Raw genomic sequence first — 20320 nt, 5'->3', positions numbered from 1 at the left:
TGACCCAGAACATAAGATAACCGTTAGAGGACAGTGGGAAGGTGGTTCCCCTTCCTTGACACTCCCAAGTCATTAACTATCCCTCCTGGTACACACTCCCAAGTCATTAACTATCCCTCCTGGTACACACTCCCAAGTCATTAACTATCCCTCCTGGTACACACTCCCAAGTCATTAACTATCCCTCCTGGTACACACTCCCAAGTCATTAACTATCCCTCCTGGTACACACTCCCAAGTCATTAACTATCCCTCCTGGTACACACTCCCAAGTCATTAACTATCCCTCCTGATACACACTCCCAAGTCATTAACTATCCCTCCTGATACACACTCCCAAGTCATTAACTATCCCTCCTGGTACACACTCCCAAGTCATTAACTATCCCTCCTGGTACACACTCCCAAGTCATTAACTATCCCTCCTGATACACACTCCCAAGTCATTAACTATCCCTCCTGGTACACACTCCCAAGTCATTAACTATCCCTCCTGGTACACACTCCCAAGTCATTAACTATCCCTCCTGGTACACACTCCCAAGTCATTAACTATGCCTCCTGATACACACTCCCAAGTCATTAACTATCCCTCCTGGTACACACTCCCAAGTCATTAACTATCCCTCCTGGTACACACTCCCAAGTCATTAACTATCCCTCCTGATACACACTCCCAAGTTATTAACTATCCCTCCTGGTACACACTCCCAAGTCATTAACTATCCCTCCTGGTACACACTCCCAAGTCATTAACTATCCCTCCTGGTACACACTCCCAAGTCATTAACCATCCCTCCTGATACACACTCCCAAGTCATTAACTATCCCTCCTGCTACATACTCCCAAGTCATTAACTATCCCTCCTGATACACACTCCAAAGTCATTAACTATCCCTCCTGATACACACTCCCAAGTCATTAACTATTCCTCCTGGTACACACTCCCAAGTCATTAACTATCCCTCCTGGTACACACTCCCAAGTCATTAACTATCCCTCCTGATACACACTCCCAAGTCATTAACTATCCCTCCTGATACACACTCCCAAGTCATTAACTATCCCTCCTGATACACACTCCCAAGTCATTAACTATTCCTCCTGGTACACACTCCCAAGTCATTAACTATCCCTCCTGGTACACACTCCCAAGTCATTAACTATCCCTCCTGATACACACTCCCAAGTCATTAACTATTCCTCCTGGTACACACTCCCAAGTCATTAACTATCCCTCCTGGTACACACTCCCAAGTCATTAACTATCCCTCCTGATACACACTCCAAAGTCATTAACTATCCCTCCTGGTACACACTCCCAAGTCATTAACTATCCCTCCTGGTACACACTCCCAAGTCATTAACCATCCCTCCTGATACACACTCCCAAGTCATTAACTATCCCTCCTGCTACATACTCCCAAGTCATTAACTATCCCTCCTGATACACACTCCAAAGTCATTAACTATCCCTCCTGATACACACTCCCAAGTCATTAACTATTCCTCCTGGTACACACTCCCAAGTCATTAACTATCCCTCCTGGTACACACTCCCAAGTCATTAACTATCCCTCCTGATACACACTCCCAAGTCATTAACTATCCCTCCTGATACACACTCCCAAGTCATTAACTATCCCTCCTGATACACACTCCCAAGTCATTAACTATCCCTCCTGATACACACTCCAAAGTCATTAACTATCCCTCCTGGTACACACTCCCAAGTCATTAACTACCCCTCCTGGTACACACTCCCAAGTCATTAACTATCCCTCCTGGTACACACTCCCAAGTCATTAACTATCCCTCCTGATACACACTCCCAAGTCATTAACTATCCCTCCTGGTACACACTCCCAAGTCATTAACTACCCCTCCTGGTACACACTCCCAAGTCATTAACTATCCCTCCTGATACACACTCCCAAGTCATTAACTATCCCTCCTGGTACACACTCCCAAGTCATTAACTATCCCTCCTGGTACACACTCCCAAGTCATTAACTATCCCTCCTGGTACACACTCCCAAGTCATTAACTATCCCTCCTGGTACACACTCCCAAGTCATTAACTATCCCTCCTGGTACACACTCCCAAGTCATTAACTATCCCTCCTGGTACACACTCCCAAGTCATTAACTATCCCTCCTGGTACACACTCCCAAGTCATTAACTATCCCTCCTGGTACACACTCCCAAGTCATTAACTATCCCTCCTGGTACACACTCCCAAGTCATTAACTATCCCTCCTGGTACACACTCCCAAGTCATTAACTAGACCAGAGGTCCAGAGTTGAGTTTGAGGGGACTAGACCTTTTTAAAAATGCATTTGTTTCGGGTCAGTAGAGAAGAACACTTACGGTGCCTGAACAAACTCTGGCTTTGTCAGGTGATTCATTCTACCACTTTGTGGAAAACATCTAAGGTGCTTTTAGACAAAGTGTGACCGGAAGGAACCCGAAGGAACTTAACCTTAGGTACTTTCTTTCCATTGTTAATGCTTTCCCTCCTAAGGCCTTGTTTGTCAAACTGTTTTGTTCTCCGGACATGGTCCACACCCACCCTTAAGTGGAAGTTCTGACTTAGGCAAAAGGCATATTAATTAGACAACTTCAAAATGAAGGGGGAGCTTATTTTTAGGAAAACATCTGACTCTGAAGCAGAACTTTAAACTGTAACAGCGCCTCCAGAGATAAATAATGAAAGCAGTCCAAAACGCAGCCTTTGGAAATAAAACAGAGAAAAGCTTTCAGTTACTCCCTCACATCAGCATGGGTCATATTTCTGGAGGAATATAACTAGACATATAATAATCCATTCAGTGAAAATGGCCCCTGTGTGTATTTCATTAATGTATGACTGGTTTTGGGAAGCACAACCAAGGGGGTCTGACAGAATTCATAAGAGATCTACACCAACAGCTGTGCCTTGGGATGACGGATGTACAGTATCTTCTTAAATCATAATGAAATGTCTAGAGGTGAGTCTAGTTTTCTGCCCTGACAATTCTCCTCACATCGTCTCGAGGGAGAAGAGAAAGAGAAGAGAAGAGACGCGGTGTGGGTGAACGGATAATCTCTGCATGTGTATTTCCCACCTTAAAGAATGGAGGAGGAGGTGTGACGGTGTGGTGGTGCTTTGCAGGTGACACTGTCTGTGATTGATTTAGAATTCAAGGCACACTTAACCAGCATGGCTACCACATCATTCTGCAGCGATACGCCATCCCATCTGGTTTGGGCTTAGTGGGACTATCATTTGTTTTTCAACAGGACAATGACCCAACACACCTCCAGGCTGTGTAAGGGCTATTTGACCAAGAAGGAGAGTGATGGAGTGCTGCATCAGATGACCTGGCCTCCACAATCACCCGATCTCAACCCAATTGAGATGGTTTGGGATGAGTTGGACCGCAGAGTGAAGGAAAAGCAACCAACAAGTGCTCAGCATATGTGGGAACTCCTTCAAGACTGTTGGAAAAGCATTCCAGGTGAAGCTGGTTGAGAGAATGCCAAGAGTGTGCAAAGCTGTCATCAAGGCAAAGGGTGGCTACTTTGAATCTAAAATCTAAAATATATTTTGATTTGTTTAAAACTTTTTTGGTTATGATTCCATATGTGTTATTTCATAGTTTTGATGTCTTCACTATTTTTCTACAATGTAGAAAATAGTAAAAATAAAGAAAAACCCTTGAATGAGTAGGTGTTCTAAAACTTTTGACTGGTAGTGTATATTCATTGTCTGACTGTACTGTTAGTGTGACTAACATCTGAATAGAGAACATCTGATTCCTTTAGCAGGCATACGTAGGCCGCGTCCCAAACGATACTGATTCCTTTAGCAGGCATACGTAGGCCGCGTCCCAAACGATACTGATTCCTTTAGCAGGCATACGTAGGCCGGCGTCCCAAACGATACTGATTCCTTTAGCAGGCATACGTAGGCCGCGTCCCAAACGATACTGATTCCTTTAGCAGGCATACGTAGGCCGCGTCCCAAACGATACTGATTCCTTTAGCAGGCATACGTAGGCCGCGTCCCAAACGATACTGATTCCTTTAGCAGGCATACGTAGGCCGCGTCCCAAACGATACTGATTCCTTTAGCAGGCATACGTAGGCCGCGTCCCCAAACGATACTGATTCCTTTAGCAGGCATACGTAGGCCGCGTCCCAAACGATACTGATTCCTTTAGCAGGCATCGTAGGCCGCGTCCCAAACGATACTGATTCCTTTAGCAGGCATACGTAGGCCGCGTCCCAAACGATACTGATTCCTTTAGCAGGCATACGTAGGCCGCGTCCCAAACGATACTGATTCCTTTAGCAGGCATACGTAGGCGCGTCCCAAACGATATTGATTCCTTTAGCAGGCATACGTAGGCCGCGTCCCAAACGATACTGATTCCTTTAGCAGGCATACGTAGGCGCGTCCCAAACGATACTGATTCCTTTAGCAGGCATACGTAGGCCGCGTCCCAAACGATACTGATTCCTTTAGCAGGCATACGTAGGCCGCGTCCCAAACGATACTGATTCCTTTAGCAGGCATACGTAGGCCGCGTCCCAAACAACACCCTATTCCCTATAGTGCACTACTTTTCACTACAGTATAGGGAATATGGTGCCATTTGGGACGTACAGAGACTGACTCAGAGCATTGAGCACCACTCAGGAGCATTGGGAGCTCTGAGTAGAGAACATCTGGAGCATTGCGAGCTCCTGAGTGGCGCAGTGGTCTAAGGCACTGCATCGCAGTGCTAACTGTGCCACTAGAGAACCTGGTTCGAATCCAGGCTCTGTCGCCGCCGGCCGCGACCGGGAGACTCATGGGCGGCGCACAATTGGCCCAGCGTCGTCCAGGGTAGGGGAGGGAATGGCCGGCAGGGATGTAGCTCAGTTGATAGAGCATGGCGTTTGCAACGCCAGGGTTGTGGGTTCGATTCCCATGGGGGGCCAGTATAAAAATAAAAATAAAGAACATGTATTCACTAACTGTAAGTCGCTCTGGATAAGAGCGTCTACTAAAATGTAAATGTAGAAGCAATCACCCTTCTACAGCAGCATACTGACTGATGGATGATTACTGAGATATTCACTCACACAAACTTAGTCTGAAATCCATTTTTAAATTAATTGAATTACTCACATTTAACATTCACAATGACCTCCATAGAACATCTCCACAGGCCCGTTTACACCTGGTGCTAACATGCATCCTGATCTTTTCCACATCCTGATTGTGTCCACATTTGAAGACAGGTGTAGACAATCAAAAGACATATTGTGATCTGATCTTCCTGACCACCTCCGGAGGTAGTCAGGGACCCATTATGTCTGGATATCTTACAAGTGTAGATGGATTTGGACAATGGAACAATTTAAATCTTCATTATCCCACACTCTAGAACTATTGACAGGTGACATCATTGTGGTCCTCTGTAGCTCAATTGATAGAGCATGGCGCTTGTATCGCCAGGGTAGTGGGTTCGATCCCCGGGACCACCATACGTAAAAAATGTATGCACACATGACTGTAAGTCGCTTTGGATAAAAGCGTCTGCTAAATGACATATTATTGACTTATGGCATCAATATGTATCATACAATAAATAAATAAAAATGATTTTGAAAGAATATCTGTCAAATAATTTGCATTCAGGATCCAGGATATCTGGTCACACTGCAGTCAATACCGTGGTTAACAGTGAATCTGGCTCACTGCAGTCACTACCGTGTTTAACAGTGAATCTGGCTCACTGCAGTCAATACCGTGGTTAACAGTGAATCTGGCTCACTGCAGTCACTACCGTGTTTAACAGTGAATCTGGCTCACTGCAGTCACTACCGTGTTTAACAGTGAATCTGGCTCACTGCAGTCACTACCGTGTTTAACAGTGAATCTGGCTCACTGCAGTCAATACCGTGGTTAACAGTGAATCTGGCTCACTGCAGTCACTACCGTGTTTAACAGTGAATCTGGCTCACTGCAGTCACTACCGTGTTTAACAGTGAATCTGGCTCACTGCAGTCAATACCGTGTTTAACAGTGAATCTGGCTCACTGCAGTCACTACCGTGTTTAACAGTGAATCTGGCTCACTGCAGTCACTACCGTGTTTAACAGTGAATCTGGCTCACTGCAGTCACTACCGTGTTTAACAGTGAATCTGGCTCACTGCAGTCAATACCGTGTTTAACAGTGAATCTGGCTCACTGCAGTCACTACCGTGTTTAACAGTGATGATCTTTACACTAGTGGGAGAATGAACTCTTGTGTTTGTGTGTTTTGAGGCAGACTGCACTGCAGACATCTAGTGAGACATCACTTCATAATTACTTTACTCTATTTTGGTGTTGTAGACTTTAATGTCTACAGAGAGATTCATAGTAAGCCATAATATTGAAAATGTTCAGTGTATAAGACTTTAATGTGTCCATCCCAATGATGAATTGATAGACATCAGTATTGAAGGTCAGTACCTGATCTCCATCCAAAGTGATTCAACATGGTGATGCAAAAGACACATTAACATTTAAGAAACAAATGCACCAAAAAATGGTACATGGCAAGAAATCGCAATTTAACAAAGTAAACCGACACTAAATAACCTATTTTAGGAATTATTTAAGTAGAGTTAGTATTTAGATGTAATTCATTTGGAATAATTCCCTGTAATTTCTGTTATAGACACTGAGTGTACAAAACATTATGAACATCTTTCCATGAGATAGACTGACCAGGTGAATCCAGGTGAAAGCTATGATCCCTTCTTGATGTCACTTGTTAAATCCACTTCAATCAGTGTAGATGAAGGGGAGGAGACGGGTTAAAGAAGGATTGAGACTTGAGACAATTGAGACATGGATTGTGTGTGTGTGCCATTCAGAGGGTGAATGGGCAAGACAAAATATTTAAGTGCCTTTGAACGGGGTATGGTAGTAGGTGCCAGGCGCACCGGTTTGTGTCAATAATTCCAACGCTGCTGGGATTTTCACGCTCAACAGTTTCCCGTGTGTATCAAGAATGGTCCACCACCCAAAGGACATCCAGCCAACTTGACACAACTGTTGGAAGCATTGGAGCAAACATGGGCCAGCATCCCTGTGGAACACTTTCGACACCTTGTAGAGTCCATGCCACGACAAATTGAGGCTGTTCTGAGGGCAAAAGGGGGTGTGTTCTTAATATTTTGTACACATATATATTATTGTTATTATTATTATTATTATTATTATTTTTATTATTATTTTTACATTGAAATCAAGTATTACGTACTGTTACACCAAACCAAAACCGATTCCCTACATGTTCCGAAAGGCAGTCAGTCGAACCCGTAAAGCCCTTTTTCAGGCACCATTTGTAGCAGTGAAACCTCTCCTATTGTCAACATGGAACGGGTGCCCCACACATGCCTCCAAGACACCCATGCACAAGACTGACTGGCATGCAACCAAACCAAACCACTAAGATAACCTCACAGGTAGCTAGCTATCAAACACGACACACTGTTCTTCATCAATACTACTACAACCTCTCTGTTCTTCATCAATACTACTACAACCACTGTGTTCTTCATCAATACTACTACAACCTCTCTGTTCTTCATCAATACTACTACAACCTCTCTGTTCTTCATCAATACTACTACAACCTCTCTGTTCTTCATCAATACTACTACAACCTCTCTGTTCTTCATCAATACTACTACAACCTCTCTGTTCTTCATCAATACTACTACAACCTCTCTGTACTTCATCAATACTACTACAACCTCTCTGTTCTTCATCAATACTACTACAACCACTCTGTTTTTCATCAATACTACTACAACCTCTCTGTTCTTCATCAATACTACTACAACCTCTCTGTTCTTCATCAATACTACTACAACCTCTCTGTTCTTCATCAATACTACTACAACCACTCTGTTCTTCATCAATACTACTACAACCACTCTGTTTTTCATCAATACTACTACAACCTCTCTGTTCTTCATCAATACTACTACAACCACTCTGTTCTTCATCAATACTACTACAACCACTGTGTTCTTCATCAATACTACTACAACCTCAGTGCTTAACACGAGAGATGTGCAGAAAGGAGAGTCTACCCAGAAACCTTGGCCAGGCACACGAGCAGGGACGTAGACAGTACCATGCGGATGGGTGTGACAGCACTCCATTCTATATGATATGGGCTTTGTCCCAAATGTCACCCTATTCCCTATTGCACTGCTTTTGATCAAAAGTATTGCACTACATAGGGAATAGGGTGCCACTTTGAACGCAGACCAAAAGCGACCTGACATAGTTTATTATTAAGTTGAAGTATTAAAGCCATTTTTGTTGCTATTGACGATTTATGTCATAGTGAAATGAGTTGAAGATTATGGTGTCTTAGAAATGTGTGTATTAGTTTGACAGTTATTATATCTATTTATGTCAGTAGCACGAAGAATTGCATATTCCTGGGAACAGCGTTGAGTGCATCGTTGACATTGTGCTCCTTTGTGACAGTTATCTGTAGCTCAGCTGGTAGAGCACGGCGCTTGTAACGCCAAGGTAGTGGGTTCGATCCCCGGGACCACTCATACACAAAAAAAAATGTATGCACGCATGACTGTAAGTCGCTTTGGATAAAAGCGTCTGCTAAATGGCATATTATTTGTCTAATTTACAATAAGCCGTTTTATGTAAGAGATTTGTCAGGAAAATGGCCCTGCAGCTGAAATGTTGAAATTTATTACTTTACCTTTGTCTTTCTTTGCAACTTAAAGTCCTTGACTCTAACACTGAGTCAGACACTTTGGTTGTTTATATATCCTCACATATCACTGCTCTGAAACTATCTCCACCTCTATCAAAACCTTCTAGAGAGGAGTCGTGGATGACACAATAGCAGACTAAAAGACGAGGGAGTGAGGAGCGAGGGGAGGAGAGAATGGGGGAGAGGAGGCTGAGGAGGGAGAGGAGAGGATGAAAGGAGCGAGGGAGGGAGGGAGGGAGGGAGAGGAGAGGAGAGGAGAGGAGAGGAGAGGAGAGGAGAGGAGAGGAGAGGAGAGGAGAGGAGAGGAGAGGAGAGGAGAGGGGGGAAGGAGGGAAGGAGGGAAGGAGGGATGGAGGGATGGGAGAGGAGAGGAGAGTGAGGGAGGCAGTTGGAGATGGAGGGATGGGAGAGGAGAGGAGAGTGAGGGAGGCAGTTGGATATGGAGGGCTGGGAGAGCAGAGGAGAGTGAGGGAGGCAGTTGGAGATGGAGGGATGGGAGAGGAGAGGAGAGTGTGGGAGGCAGTTGGAGATGGAGGGATGGGAGAGGAGAGGAGAGTGTGGGAGGCTGGGAGATGGAGGGATGGGAGAGGAGAGGAGAGTGTGGGAGGCAGTTGGAGATGGAGGAATGGGAGAGGAGAGGAGAGTGAGGGAGGCAGTTGGAGATGGAGGGATGGGAGAGGAGAGGAGAGTGTGGGAGGCAGTTGGAGATGGAGGGATGGGAGAGGAGAGGAGAGTGTGGGAGGCAGTTGGAGATGGAGGGATGGGAGAGGAGAGGAGAGTGTGGGAGGCAGTTGGAGATGGAGGGATGGGAGAGGAGAGGAGAGTGTGGGAGGCAGTTGGAGATGGAGGGATGGGAGAGGAGAGTGAGGGAGGCAGTTGGAGATGGAGGGATGGGAGAGGAGAGGAGAGTGTGGGAGGCAGTTGGAGATGGAGGGATGGGAGAGGAGAGTGAGGGAGGCAGTTGGAGATGGAGGGATGGGAGAGAAGAGTGAGGGAGGCAGTTGGAGATGGAGGGATGGGAGAGGAGAGGAGAGAGTGGGAGGCAGTTGGAGGTGGAGGGATGGGAGAGGAGAGGAGAGTGTGGGAGGCTGGGAGATGGAGGGATGGGAGAGGAGAGGAGAGTGTGGGAGGCAGTTGGAGATGGAGGGATGGGAGAGGAGAGTGAGGGAGGCAGTTGGAGATGGAGGGATGGGAGAGGAGAGGAGAGTGAGGGAGGCAGTTGGAGATGGAGGGATGGGAGAGGAGAGGAGAGTGAGGGAGGCAGTTGGAGATGGAGGGATGGGAGAGGAGAGTGAGGGAGGCAGTTGGAGATGGAGGGATGGGAGAGGAGAGGAGAGTGTGGGAGGCAGTTGGAGATGGAGGGATGGGAGAGGAGAGGAGAGTGTGGGAGGCAGTTGGATATGGAGGGATGGGAGAGGCGAGGATAGTGTGGGAGGCAGTTGGAGATGGAGGGATGGGAGAGGAGAGTGTGGGAGGCAGTTGGAGATGGAGGGATGGGAGAGGGGAGCATAGTGTGGGAGGCAGTTGGAGATGGAGGGATGGGAGAAGAGAGTGTGGGAGGCAGTTGGAGATGGAGGGATGGGAGAGGAGAGGAGAGTGTGGGAGGCAGTTGGAGATGGAGGGATGGGAGAGGAGAGGAGAGGAGTGTGGGAGGCAGTTGGAGATGGAGGGATGGGAGAGGAGAGGAGAGTGAGGGAGGCATTTGGAGATGGAGGGATGGGAGAGGAGAGGAGAGTGAGGGAGGCAGTTGGAGATGGAGGGATGGGAGAGGAGAGTGAGGGAGGCAGTTGGAGATGGAGGGATGGGAGAGGAGAGGAGACTGTGGGAGGCAGTTGGAGATGGAGGGATGGGAGAGGAGAGGAGAGTGTGGGAGGCAGTTGGAGATGGAGGGATGGGAGAGGAGAGGAGAGTGTGGGAGGCAGTTGGAGATGGAGGGATGGGAGAGGAGAGTGAGGGAGGCAGTTGGAGATGGAGGGATGGAAGAGGAGAGTGAGGGAGGCAGTTGGAGATGGAGGGATGGGAGAGGAGAGGAGAGTGAGGGAGGCAGGCAGTTGGAGATGGAGGGATGGGAGAGGAGAGTGTGGGAGGCTGGGAGATGGAGGGATGGGAGAGGACAGGAGAGTGAGGGAGGCAGTTGGAGATTGAGGGATGGGAGAGGAGAGGAGAGTGAGGGAGGCAGTTGGAGATGGAGGGATGGGAGAGGAGAGTGAGGGAGGCAGTTGGAGATGGAGGGATGGGAGAGGAGAGGAGACTGTGGGAGGCAGTTGAGATGGAGGGATGGGAGAGGAGAGGAGAGTGTGGGAGGCAGTTGGGAGATGGAGGGATGGGAGAGGAGAGGAGAGTGTGGGAGGCAGTTGGAGATGGAGGGATGGGAGAGGAGAGTGAGGGAGGCAGTTGGAGATGGAGGGATGGAAGAGGAGAGTGAGGGAGGCAGTTGGAGATGGAGGGATGGGAGAGGAGAGGAGAGTGAGGGAGGCAGGCAGTTGGAGATGGAGGGATGGGAGAGGAGAGTGTGGGAGGCTGGGAGATGGAGGGATGGGAGAGGACAGGAGAGTGAGGGAGGCAGTTGGAGATGGAGGGATGGGAGAGGAGAGGAGAGTGTGGGAGGCAGTTGGAGATGGAGGGATGGGAGAGGAGAGGAGAGTGAGGGAGGCAGTTGGAGATGGAGGGATGGGAGAGGAGAGGAGAGTGTGGGAGGCAGTTGGAGATGGAGGGATGGGAGAGGAGAGTGAGGGAGGCAGTTGGAGATGGAGGGATGGGAGAGGAGATAGAGAGGAGAGTGTGGGAGGCAGTTGGAGATGGAGGGATGGGAGAGGAGAGGAGAGTGAGGGAGGCAGTTGGAGATGGAGGGATGGGAGAGGACAGGAGAGTGAGGGAGGCAGTTGGAGATGTGGGGATGGGAGAGGTGAGTGTGGGAGGCAGTTGGAGATGGAGGGATGAGAGAGGAGAGGAGAGTGTGGGAGGCAGTTGGAGATGGAGGGATGGGAGAGGAGAGGAGAGTGTGGGAGGCTGTTGGAGATGGAGGGATGGGAGAGGAGAGGAGAGTGAGGGAGGCAGTTGGAGATGGAGGGATGGGAGAGGAGAGGAGAGTGTCGGAGGCAGTTGGAGATGGAGGGATGGGAGAGGAGAGGAGAGTGTGGGAGGCAGTTGGAGATGGAGGGATGGGAGAGGAGAGGAGAGTGTGGGAGGCAGTTGGAGATGGAGGGATGGGAGAGGAGAGTGTGGGAGGCAGTTGGAGATGGAGGGATGGGAGAGGAGAGGAGAGTGTGGGAGGCAGTTGGAGATGGAGGGATGGGAGAGGAGAGGAGAGTGTGGGGAGGCAGTTGGAGATGGAGGGATGGGAGAGGAGAGGAGAGTGTGGGAGGCAGTTGAGAATGAAGGGATGGGAGAGGAGAGGAGAGTGAGGGAGGCAGTTGGAGATGGAGGGATGGGAGAGCAGAGGAGAGTGAGGGAGGCAGTTGGAGATGGAGGGATGGGAGAGGAGAGGAGAGTGTGGGAGGCAGTTGGAGATGGAGGGATGGGAGAGGAGAGTGAGGGAGGCAGTTGGAGATGGAGGGATGGGAGAGGAGAGGAGAGTGTGGGAGGCAGTTAGAGATGGAGGGATGGGAGAGGAGAGGAGAGTGTCGGAGGCAGTTGGAGATGGAGGGATGGGAGAGGAGAGGAGAGTGTGGGAGGCAGTTGGAGATGGAGGGATGGGAGAGGAGAGTGAGGGAGGCAGTTGGAGATGGAGGGATGGGAGAGGAGAGGAGAGTGTGGGAGGCAGTTGGAGATGGAGGGATGGGAGAGGAGAGGAGAGTGTGGGAGGCAGTTGGAGATGGAGGGATGGGAGAGGAGAGGAGAGTGAGGGAGGCAGTTGGAGATGGAGGGATGGGAGAGCAGAGTAGAGTGAGGGAGGCAGTTGGAGATGGAGGGATGGGAGAGGAGAGTGAGGGAGACAGTTGGAGATGGAGGGATGGGAGAGGAGAGGAGAGTGTGGGAGGCAGTTGGAGATGGAGGGATGGGAGAGGAGAGGAGAGTGTGGGAGGCAGTTGGAGATGGAGGGATGGGAGAGGAGAGGAGAGTGAGGGAGGCAGTTGGAGATGGAGGGATGGGAGAGGAGAGGAGAGTGTGGGAGGCAGTTGGAGATGGAGGGATGGGAGAGGAGAGTGAGGGAGGCAATTGGAGATGGAGGGATGGGAGAGGAGAGGAGAGTGTGGGAGGCAGTTGGAGATGGAGGGATGGGAGAGGAGAGGAGAGTGTGGGAGGCAGTTGGAGATGGAGGGATGGGAGAGGAGAGGAGAGTGTGGGAGGCAGTTGGAGATGGAGGGATGGGAGAGGAGAGAAGAGTGTGGGAGGCAGTTGGATATGGAGGGATGGGAGAGGAGAGTGAGAGAGGCAGTTGGAAATGGAGGGATGGGAGAGGAGAGGAGAGTGTGGGAGGCAGTTGGAGATGGAGTGATGGGAGAGGAGAGTGAGGGAGGCAGTTGGAGATGGAGGGATGGGAAAGGAGAGGAGAGTGTGGGAGGCAGTTGGAGATGGAGGGATGGGAGAGGAGAGGAGAGTGTGGGAGGCAGTTGGAGATGGAGGGATGGGAGAGGAGAGGAGAGTGTGGGAGGCAGTTGGAGATGGAGGGATGGGAGAGGAGAGGAGAGGAGATTGTGGGAGGCTGGGAGATGGAGGGATGGGAGAGGAGAGTGAGGGAGGCAGTTGGAGATGGAGGGATGGGAGAGGAGAGTGTGGGAGGCAGTTGGAGATGGAGGGATGGGAGAGGAGAGGAGAGTGTGGGAGGCAGTTGGAGATGGAGGGATGGGAGAGGAGAGAAGAGTGTGGGAGGCAGTTGGATATGGAGGGATGGGAGAGGAGAGTGAGAGAGGCAGTTGGAAATGGAGGGATGGGAGAGGAGAGGAGAGTGTGGGAGGCAGTTGGAGATGGAGTGATGGGAGAGGAGAGTGAGGGAGGCAGTTGGAGATGGAGGGATGGGAAAGGAGAGGAGAGTGTGGGAGGCAGTTGGAGATGGAGGGATGGGAGAGGAGAGGAGAGTGTGGGAGGCAGTTGGAGATGGAGGGATGGGAGAGGAGAGGAGAGTGTGGGAGGCAGTTGGAGATGGAGGGATGGGAGAGGAGAGGAGAGGAGAGTGTGGGAGGCTGGGAGATGGAGGGATGGGAGAGGAGAGTGAGGGAGGCAGTTGGAGATGGAGGGATGGGAGAGGAGAGGAGAGTGCACCCATCTGTGTACCTTGAGGCCAGAGTCAGAGGGAAAAGGCCTATAATGGCATGCGCTAGTGTGAGCTAGGCTGGATGGTTGCATACTCGACAAGATCCCCGGCAGTGTGCATAGAGCTCCGTGGGCTGGGGGAGAAGGCCAGAGCCGCAGTATCCAGCTCTGCATACTGGACATCACAGTCCTGGTGGCCATAGTTCTAGAGAAAAGAGAGGTGAGAGGAGATTGATAAGAGAGAGAGAGAGAGAGAGAGAGAGAGAGAGAGAGAGAGAGAGAGAGAGAGAGAGAGAGAGAGAGAGAGAGAGAGAGAGAGAGAGAGAGAGAGAGAGAGAGAGAGAGAGAGAGAGAGAGAGAGAGAGAGAGAGAGAGAGAGAGAGAGAGAGAGAGAGAGAGAGAGAGAGAGAGAGAGAGAGAGAGAGAGAGAGAGAGAGAGAGAGAGAGAGAGAGAGAGAGAGAGAGAAAGAGGGAGAGAGAGAGAGAGAGAGAGAGAGAGAGAGAAAGAGGGAGAGAGAGAGAGAGAGAGAGAGAGTGAGAGAGAGAGAGAGAGAGAGAGAGAGAGAGAGAGAGAGAGAGAGAGAGAGAGAGAGAGAGAGAGTGAGTGCCTTGACTTATTCCACATTTTATTGTGTTACAGCCTGATTTCAAAAAGGATTGAAGTGATTTTTTTCTCACCCATCGACACACAATACCCCATAATGACAAAGTGAAAACATTTTTTATATTTAATTTTTGCTAATTTATTGAAAATGAAATAAATAAATATATAATTTACTTAAGTATTCACACCCCTGAGTCAATAGTTTGTAGGAGCATCTTTGGCAGTGATTACAGCTGTGAGTCTTACTGGGTAAGTCTCTCTGAGCTTTCCACACCTGGACTATGCAACATTTGCCCATTATTCAAAACTGTAACTCGGCCACTCAGGAACATTCACTGTCTTCTTGGTAGCAACTCCAGTGGAGATTTGGCCTTGTGTTTTAGGTTATTGTCCTGCTGAAAGGTGAATTCATCTCCCAGTGTCTGGTGGAAAGCAGACTGAACCAGGTTTTTCTCTAGGATTTTGCCTGTGTTTAGCTCATTACATTTATTTTTTATCCTGAAAACCTCCGTAGTCCTTAATGATTACAAGCATACCCATAACATGATGCAGCCACCACTGTGCTTGAAAATATGGAGAGTGGTACCCTGGACACAAGGGGTCCGAGACAGAGTCAAGACCGAGACCAGAAAAATGCAAGTCCAATTCAAGACCATGATTGTAATTTGTCAAATCACCACCATAATAAGTCCAAAATGTCCAGTGGTTCTGTGTTCATATTTCAGAACAATATATTCTTTAGACATTCAGAAAAGTGAAAAAAAATGCATGCTGAGGGAAAATAGATCCACTCTACAAATGATGACCCAAACACAGTGGGGAACAATGGGCCTTCTACACCTTCAGAGAAGGGCAAAGGATTTATAAAATAATTATTATAATTATAATGATATTTATATTAATATTTTCAATGATGTTCTGATTTAATCTCTTCAGTTTTTGTTGGAAAGGAAAGGGTTAACATGAAGAGAAAAAAAGATCCAATCAGGATTTTTCTTTGCTGGTTTCTGGGGAGATAAATCTAGCGAGCTAAGTCAGCCATTGGCTAGGCCACCAGAAACTAGATAAAAACATCTGCCATTCAACTGTATTAGGGCAACATTTTGGAGTGACAGTGGAATCCACCAATCACATTTTGACTTAATGAGTGGGACCGTTTTTACAAAAACATATGGAAACATCTGTCTTCTTGAAGGCCAACAGGTCACACTGTGCAATAGCGAGCAGAAGTTTTCCCACGGTCTAGCTAGCTAGCTTTGGTTGTCGGGTAGTTTGCAGCGGCTGCAGCAGGTGTTATCAAAGAGGATGTTGTTGCTAATTTGTTAGCTTCTCCCTATTCAAGAATAACTTTCAATAAGAAGTAAAGTTTCAAATAATCATCATCTGGTGAGTGGAACTGTGTTTTTTATTGCAGCGCACTTGCTGCTGTTAGTCATCCCTTTGAAAATAACTTATGTGTGTGAAACAGTGTTGCATTTAAAGTGGAACTGACAGTATTTTGGCAACATGAAATCTTATAAATATCTGTTCATATACACCCCCAGGACGAATATGACAACAACAAAAAAATCTGACAAGTGACCACATAGATATGGTCATTTTCACATTTTCAGAAATTCTTAGGATGTTTGGGAATATGTGAAAATGTGTGAAAATGCTATAGAAATATACAGTGGGAAAGCGGCTGTGCATTTGGTCAATTAAAAGTCACTGAAGTAAATAAAACCGAAGAAAAACATCTGTTTTATCCAGGACCGGAGTTTACACAGACTGGTGCGCTATAGCCAATCAGAGCTACATTAGACCTTTATACAAACAAACCATTTTCCACACGGGCCTGCCATCATTCACTTTGAACTGGACTGTGTGTTTACAGGCAGGTGCAACAGCGCGACTTTAGATAATTTGAACGCATTCGCCAAAAGCCACAAAATACAGCTGAATGGATTTCTGCAAATATGTAAATACCAAGGGAGTCATCTTACATTTGGGAACTTTACAGTCCTATTGATCAAACAACCATTAAAAGATAGGCTCTCTCTCCCTCAGTTATGCGCATCAACAACAACAAGATCAACAACTAATGCTAGCCAGAGCAAGATGAGCTAAAATCTAACAAGGGAATGTTAGATAAACCTTCTCAAACTTTTTCAGCTAGTTGGCCGTCAAAATTGCACTGATAAAGGATGGGAATTGTAGCCTCCTGGTCATTCTGCAGCTTGCCTGCCAATGCATGCTTGTCCCAACCAAGCACCCAAACTAACTGTCTAAAGTTGGCTAGCTTGCTAGCTAGCTACTTCCAGACACACAAGAGAACACCTCACTTTGACAATTTTACTCGCCATAGCAGTGCTGGTTAGCCTGTTTAGATGTTATCTAAAGCGCTGTTGACTAACTAGAACATTACGTTTACTACATATTCAGCAGGTGCATTTGTAAATGCATCAGTTGTTCAGCACGATCAGACGAGAGTGCTCTGAAATCGGAGGAGATCGTCAGAGTGAATTTGCGAATGCAAGATATATGGGGCAGCAGGTAGCTTAGTGGTTAAGAGCGTTGTTCCAGTAACCGAAAGGTCGCTGGTTCTAATCCCCGAGCCGACTAGGTGAAAAATCTGTCGATGTGCCCTTGAGCAAGACACAGTGCATCCCGAATGGAGGCCGCAAACAATGTACCAGGCCAGTTGTGATTTAAAACCTGATAGCAATATTTTTGGGACTACCAAGAAATGTATTGGTGAATTATATTAATCATGCAGTGAACTGCACCCATCTATTCTGCCAACAATACCTTAGTGTACGTCATGGAACGTTGAGTCAAATATAACCTACTTTTAAAACCTTTTATAAAGTTGGTTTTGAAGCATAAACTGGGAATTTGATAGTTTTTACTGATGTTATGATTGTGTGTTTGTTTCATATCTGCAAAGTAGTTAAAAATGCTGTCAGTTCCACTTTAAACTTTAGGTACCAGTTACTTTGAGTGGTGAAGTGAAATGTTTTTTGCAATGGGAAGTAATAGTTGTACATTTCGATTGGGAAATGCTTAATGGTTGTGTTTTTGTATTCTTCTGATTGGGACCTACTGGCTTATTATGTCCGAGTTTATGGACTGTTTATCCTTTAACATCATCCTGTGTGTGACTGGTTGTGAAAGTGTTCACCCCCTTGGCATTTTTCCTATTTTGTTGCCTTACAACCTGGAATTAAAATGGATTTTTTGGGGGGGCGTTGTATCATTTGATTTACACAACATGCCTACCAATTTGAAGATGCAAAATATTTTTTGGGGTGAAACAAACAAGAAATAAGACAAAAAAACAGAACTTGAGTGTGCATAACTATTCACCCCCCCAAAGTCAATACTTTGTAGAGCCACCTTTTGCAGCAATTACAGCTGCAAGTCTCTTGGTGTATGTCTCTATAAGCTTGGCACATCTAGCCAATGGAATTTTTGCCCATTCTTCAAGGCAACACTGCTCCAGCTCCTTCAAGTTGGATGGGTTCCGCTGGTGTACAGCAATCTTTAAGTCATACCACAGATTCTCAATTGGATTGAGGTCTTGGCTTTGACTAGGCCATTCCAAGACATTTAAATGTTTCCCCTTAAACCACTCGAGTGTTGCTTTAGCAGTATGCTTAGGGTCATTGTCCTGCTGGAAGGTGAACCTACGTCCCAGTCTCAAATCTCTGGATGACTGAAACAGGTTTCCCTCAAGAATTTCTCTGTATTTGGCGCCATCCATCATTCCTTCAATTCTGACCAGTTTAGGATAAGTTCAACCTTTTTTTTTATAAGCCAACCCTGATCTGTACTTCTCCACAACTTTGTCCCTGACCTGTTTGGAGAGCTCCTTGGTCTTCATGGTGCCGCTTGCTTGGTGGTGCCCCTTGCTTAGTTGTGTTGTAGACTCTGGGGCCTTTCAGAACAGGTGTATATATACTGAGATCATGTGACAGATCATGTGACACTTAGATTGCACACAGGTGGACTTTATTTAACTAATTTTGTGACTTCTGAAGGTAATTGGATGTACCAGATCTTATTTAGGGGCTTCATAGTAATTTTTTTCATTTCACCAATTTGGACTATTTTATGTATGTCCATTACACAAAATCCAAATAAAAATCCATTTAAATTACAGGTTGTAATGCAACTAAATAGGAAAAATGCCATCGGCCCTATGCAGTGGTGTAGGGGTGTGTCACGGCTTCCTCCGAAGCTGCCTCCTCTCCTTGTTCGGGCAGGCTTCGGCGTTCGTCGTCACCGGCCTTCTAACCACTGCCGCTCCTCATCTCATCATTCCATTTGTTTTGTCTTGTTTATTACACACACCTGGTTCATATCCCCTCATCAGTACCTGTATAAGTGTTCCCTCTGCCCCCTTGTCTTTGTGTGTGATTGTTTATTGTAGAGGAGATTATAGCTCGGTGGAGCTAATTTCTATTGTGTATCTCTGGGTTGTTTCACCTGCCTTATTTTCCCCAGTGCACCGTTTGTCCGCACTGGTGTGTATTACGCATTGCTGCGTACCTCTGTTTATTGATTAAACCATTTATTCCGTGATTTACTCTGCTGCGTCTGACTCTGTCCAACATCACCCGCTACAGAATCACACACCCGTCTTCATGGAGTCAGCAGGAGCCGGGAATATGGCTGGAGTCGTGGCGCGGGTCCGGGAGCGTTCAAATATTCTAGTCAGCTTGGCCGAAGCGATGGATCAGGTTCTCCAGGTCGTCCAATGCCTGGAGGGGAGAGGACCCAACCCTTCAGGACCAGCTGAGCTACCGGATCCAGCCACCCACACCCCAGCACCCAGAGGGATTCATCTTTCCCGACCGAGGGAGTACGACGGGACAGCGGCCCACTGCCAGGGTTTCCTCCTGCAGCTGGACCTCTATTTCTCCACCATCAGCCCGGCTCCCTCAGAGCGGGAGAAGGTGTCTGCCCTCGTCTCCTGCCTCTCGGGCAAAGCCCTAGAGTGAGCCAACGCGGTCTGGAGTGAAGAAGGAGCCGTGTTGGACAACTACAGGGAGTTCGCTTGCCTCTTCCGGGCTGTCTTTGATCACCCTCCCGAAGGGAGAGAGGCGGGTGAGCAGCTGGTCCATTTGAGGCAGGGGACGAGGACCGCACAGGACTTTGCCCTGGATTTCAGGACTCTAGCGGCTGTGTCCGGGTGGAACGAGCGGGCCCTCATCGACCACTTCTGGTACCACCTGTGAGAGGACGTCCGAAGGGAGCTAGCCTGCCGGGACACCATGTTGTCCTTCAAACAACTGGTGGCCATGGCCATCCGGTTGGACAACCTGCTGGCTTCTAGAGGATGGCCTGGAAGGGGCCTGCCCATTTCACCACCCCCCAACCCCCCGGATCACGAAATGATAGAGGACGACAGAGCCAGTGTCACTCTTCTGGTACGAGAGGACTTTCTACTGCACGCTGTCGTCAGTGTTCTTTTGGGTCTGGAGGTGGCAGGCAGGGCACTCTCGCATCACCCCAGGTATCGAACACCCACACTCGTTCAGAGCCCTCTGCTGCACACTGTACCCTACCCATCCACTTTCCTGATCACATTGTAGTTCCCCAGTGTAAGGCGCTAGTCGATTCAGGCGCAGCTGGGAACTTTATGGACAGGTCGTTAGCACATAGTCTAGGTATTACATTGGTTTCCCTATCCATTCCACTACCCATCCAAGCACTTGACAGTCGACCATTAGGGTCAGGGTTCGTTAGGGAGGT

The 20320-nt window shown here is 47.9% G+C and overlaps 1 protein-coding gene across 1 annotated transcript in view; it reads right to left on the bottom strand.

Annotated features, from left to right (window-relative positions):
• Window positions 1–20320, bottom strand: part of nectin1b (nectin cell adhesion molecule 1b) — a 568693-nt gene that overhangs the window by 37971 nt on the left and 510402 nt on the right. Inside the window, exon 9 of the mRNA XM_045213155.1 lies at window positions 13999–14182. Within this exon, the coding sequence (XP_045069090.1) occupies window positions 14042–14182 (141 nt within the window). The 3' untranslated portion in view covers window positions 13999–14041. The remainder of the gene's footprint in view (window positions 1–13998; window positions 14183–20320) is intronic.

This window comes from Coregonus clupeaformis, unplaced genomic scaffold, assembly GCF_020615455.1.
Source record: "Coregonus clupeaformis isolate EN_2021a unplaced genomic scaffold, ASM2061545v1 scaf0082, whole genome shotgun sequence".
NCBI classification, from domain to species: Eukaryota; Metazoa; Chordata; class Actinopteri; order Salmoniformes; family Salmonidae; genus Coregonus; species Coregonus clupeaformis.
This window is presented reverse-complemented; position numbering and strand designations above follow the sequence as displayed.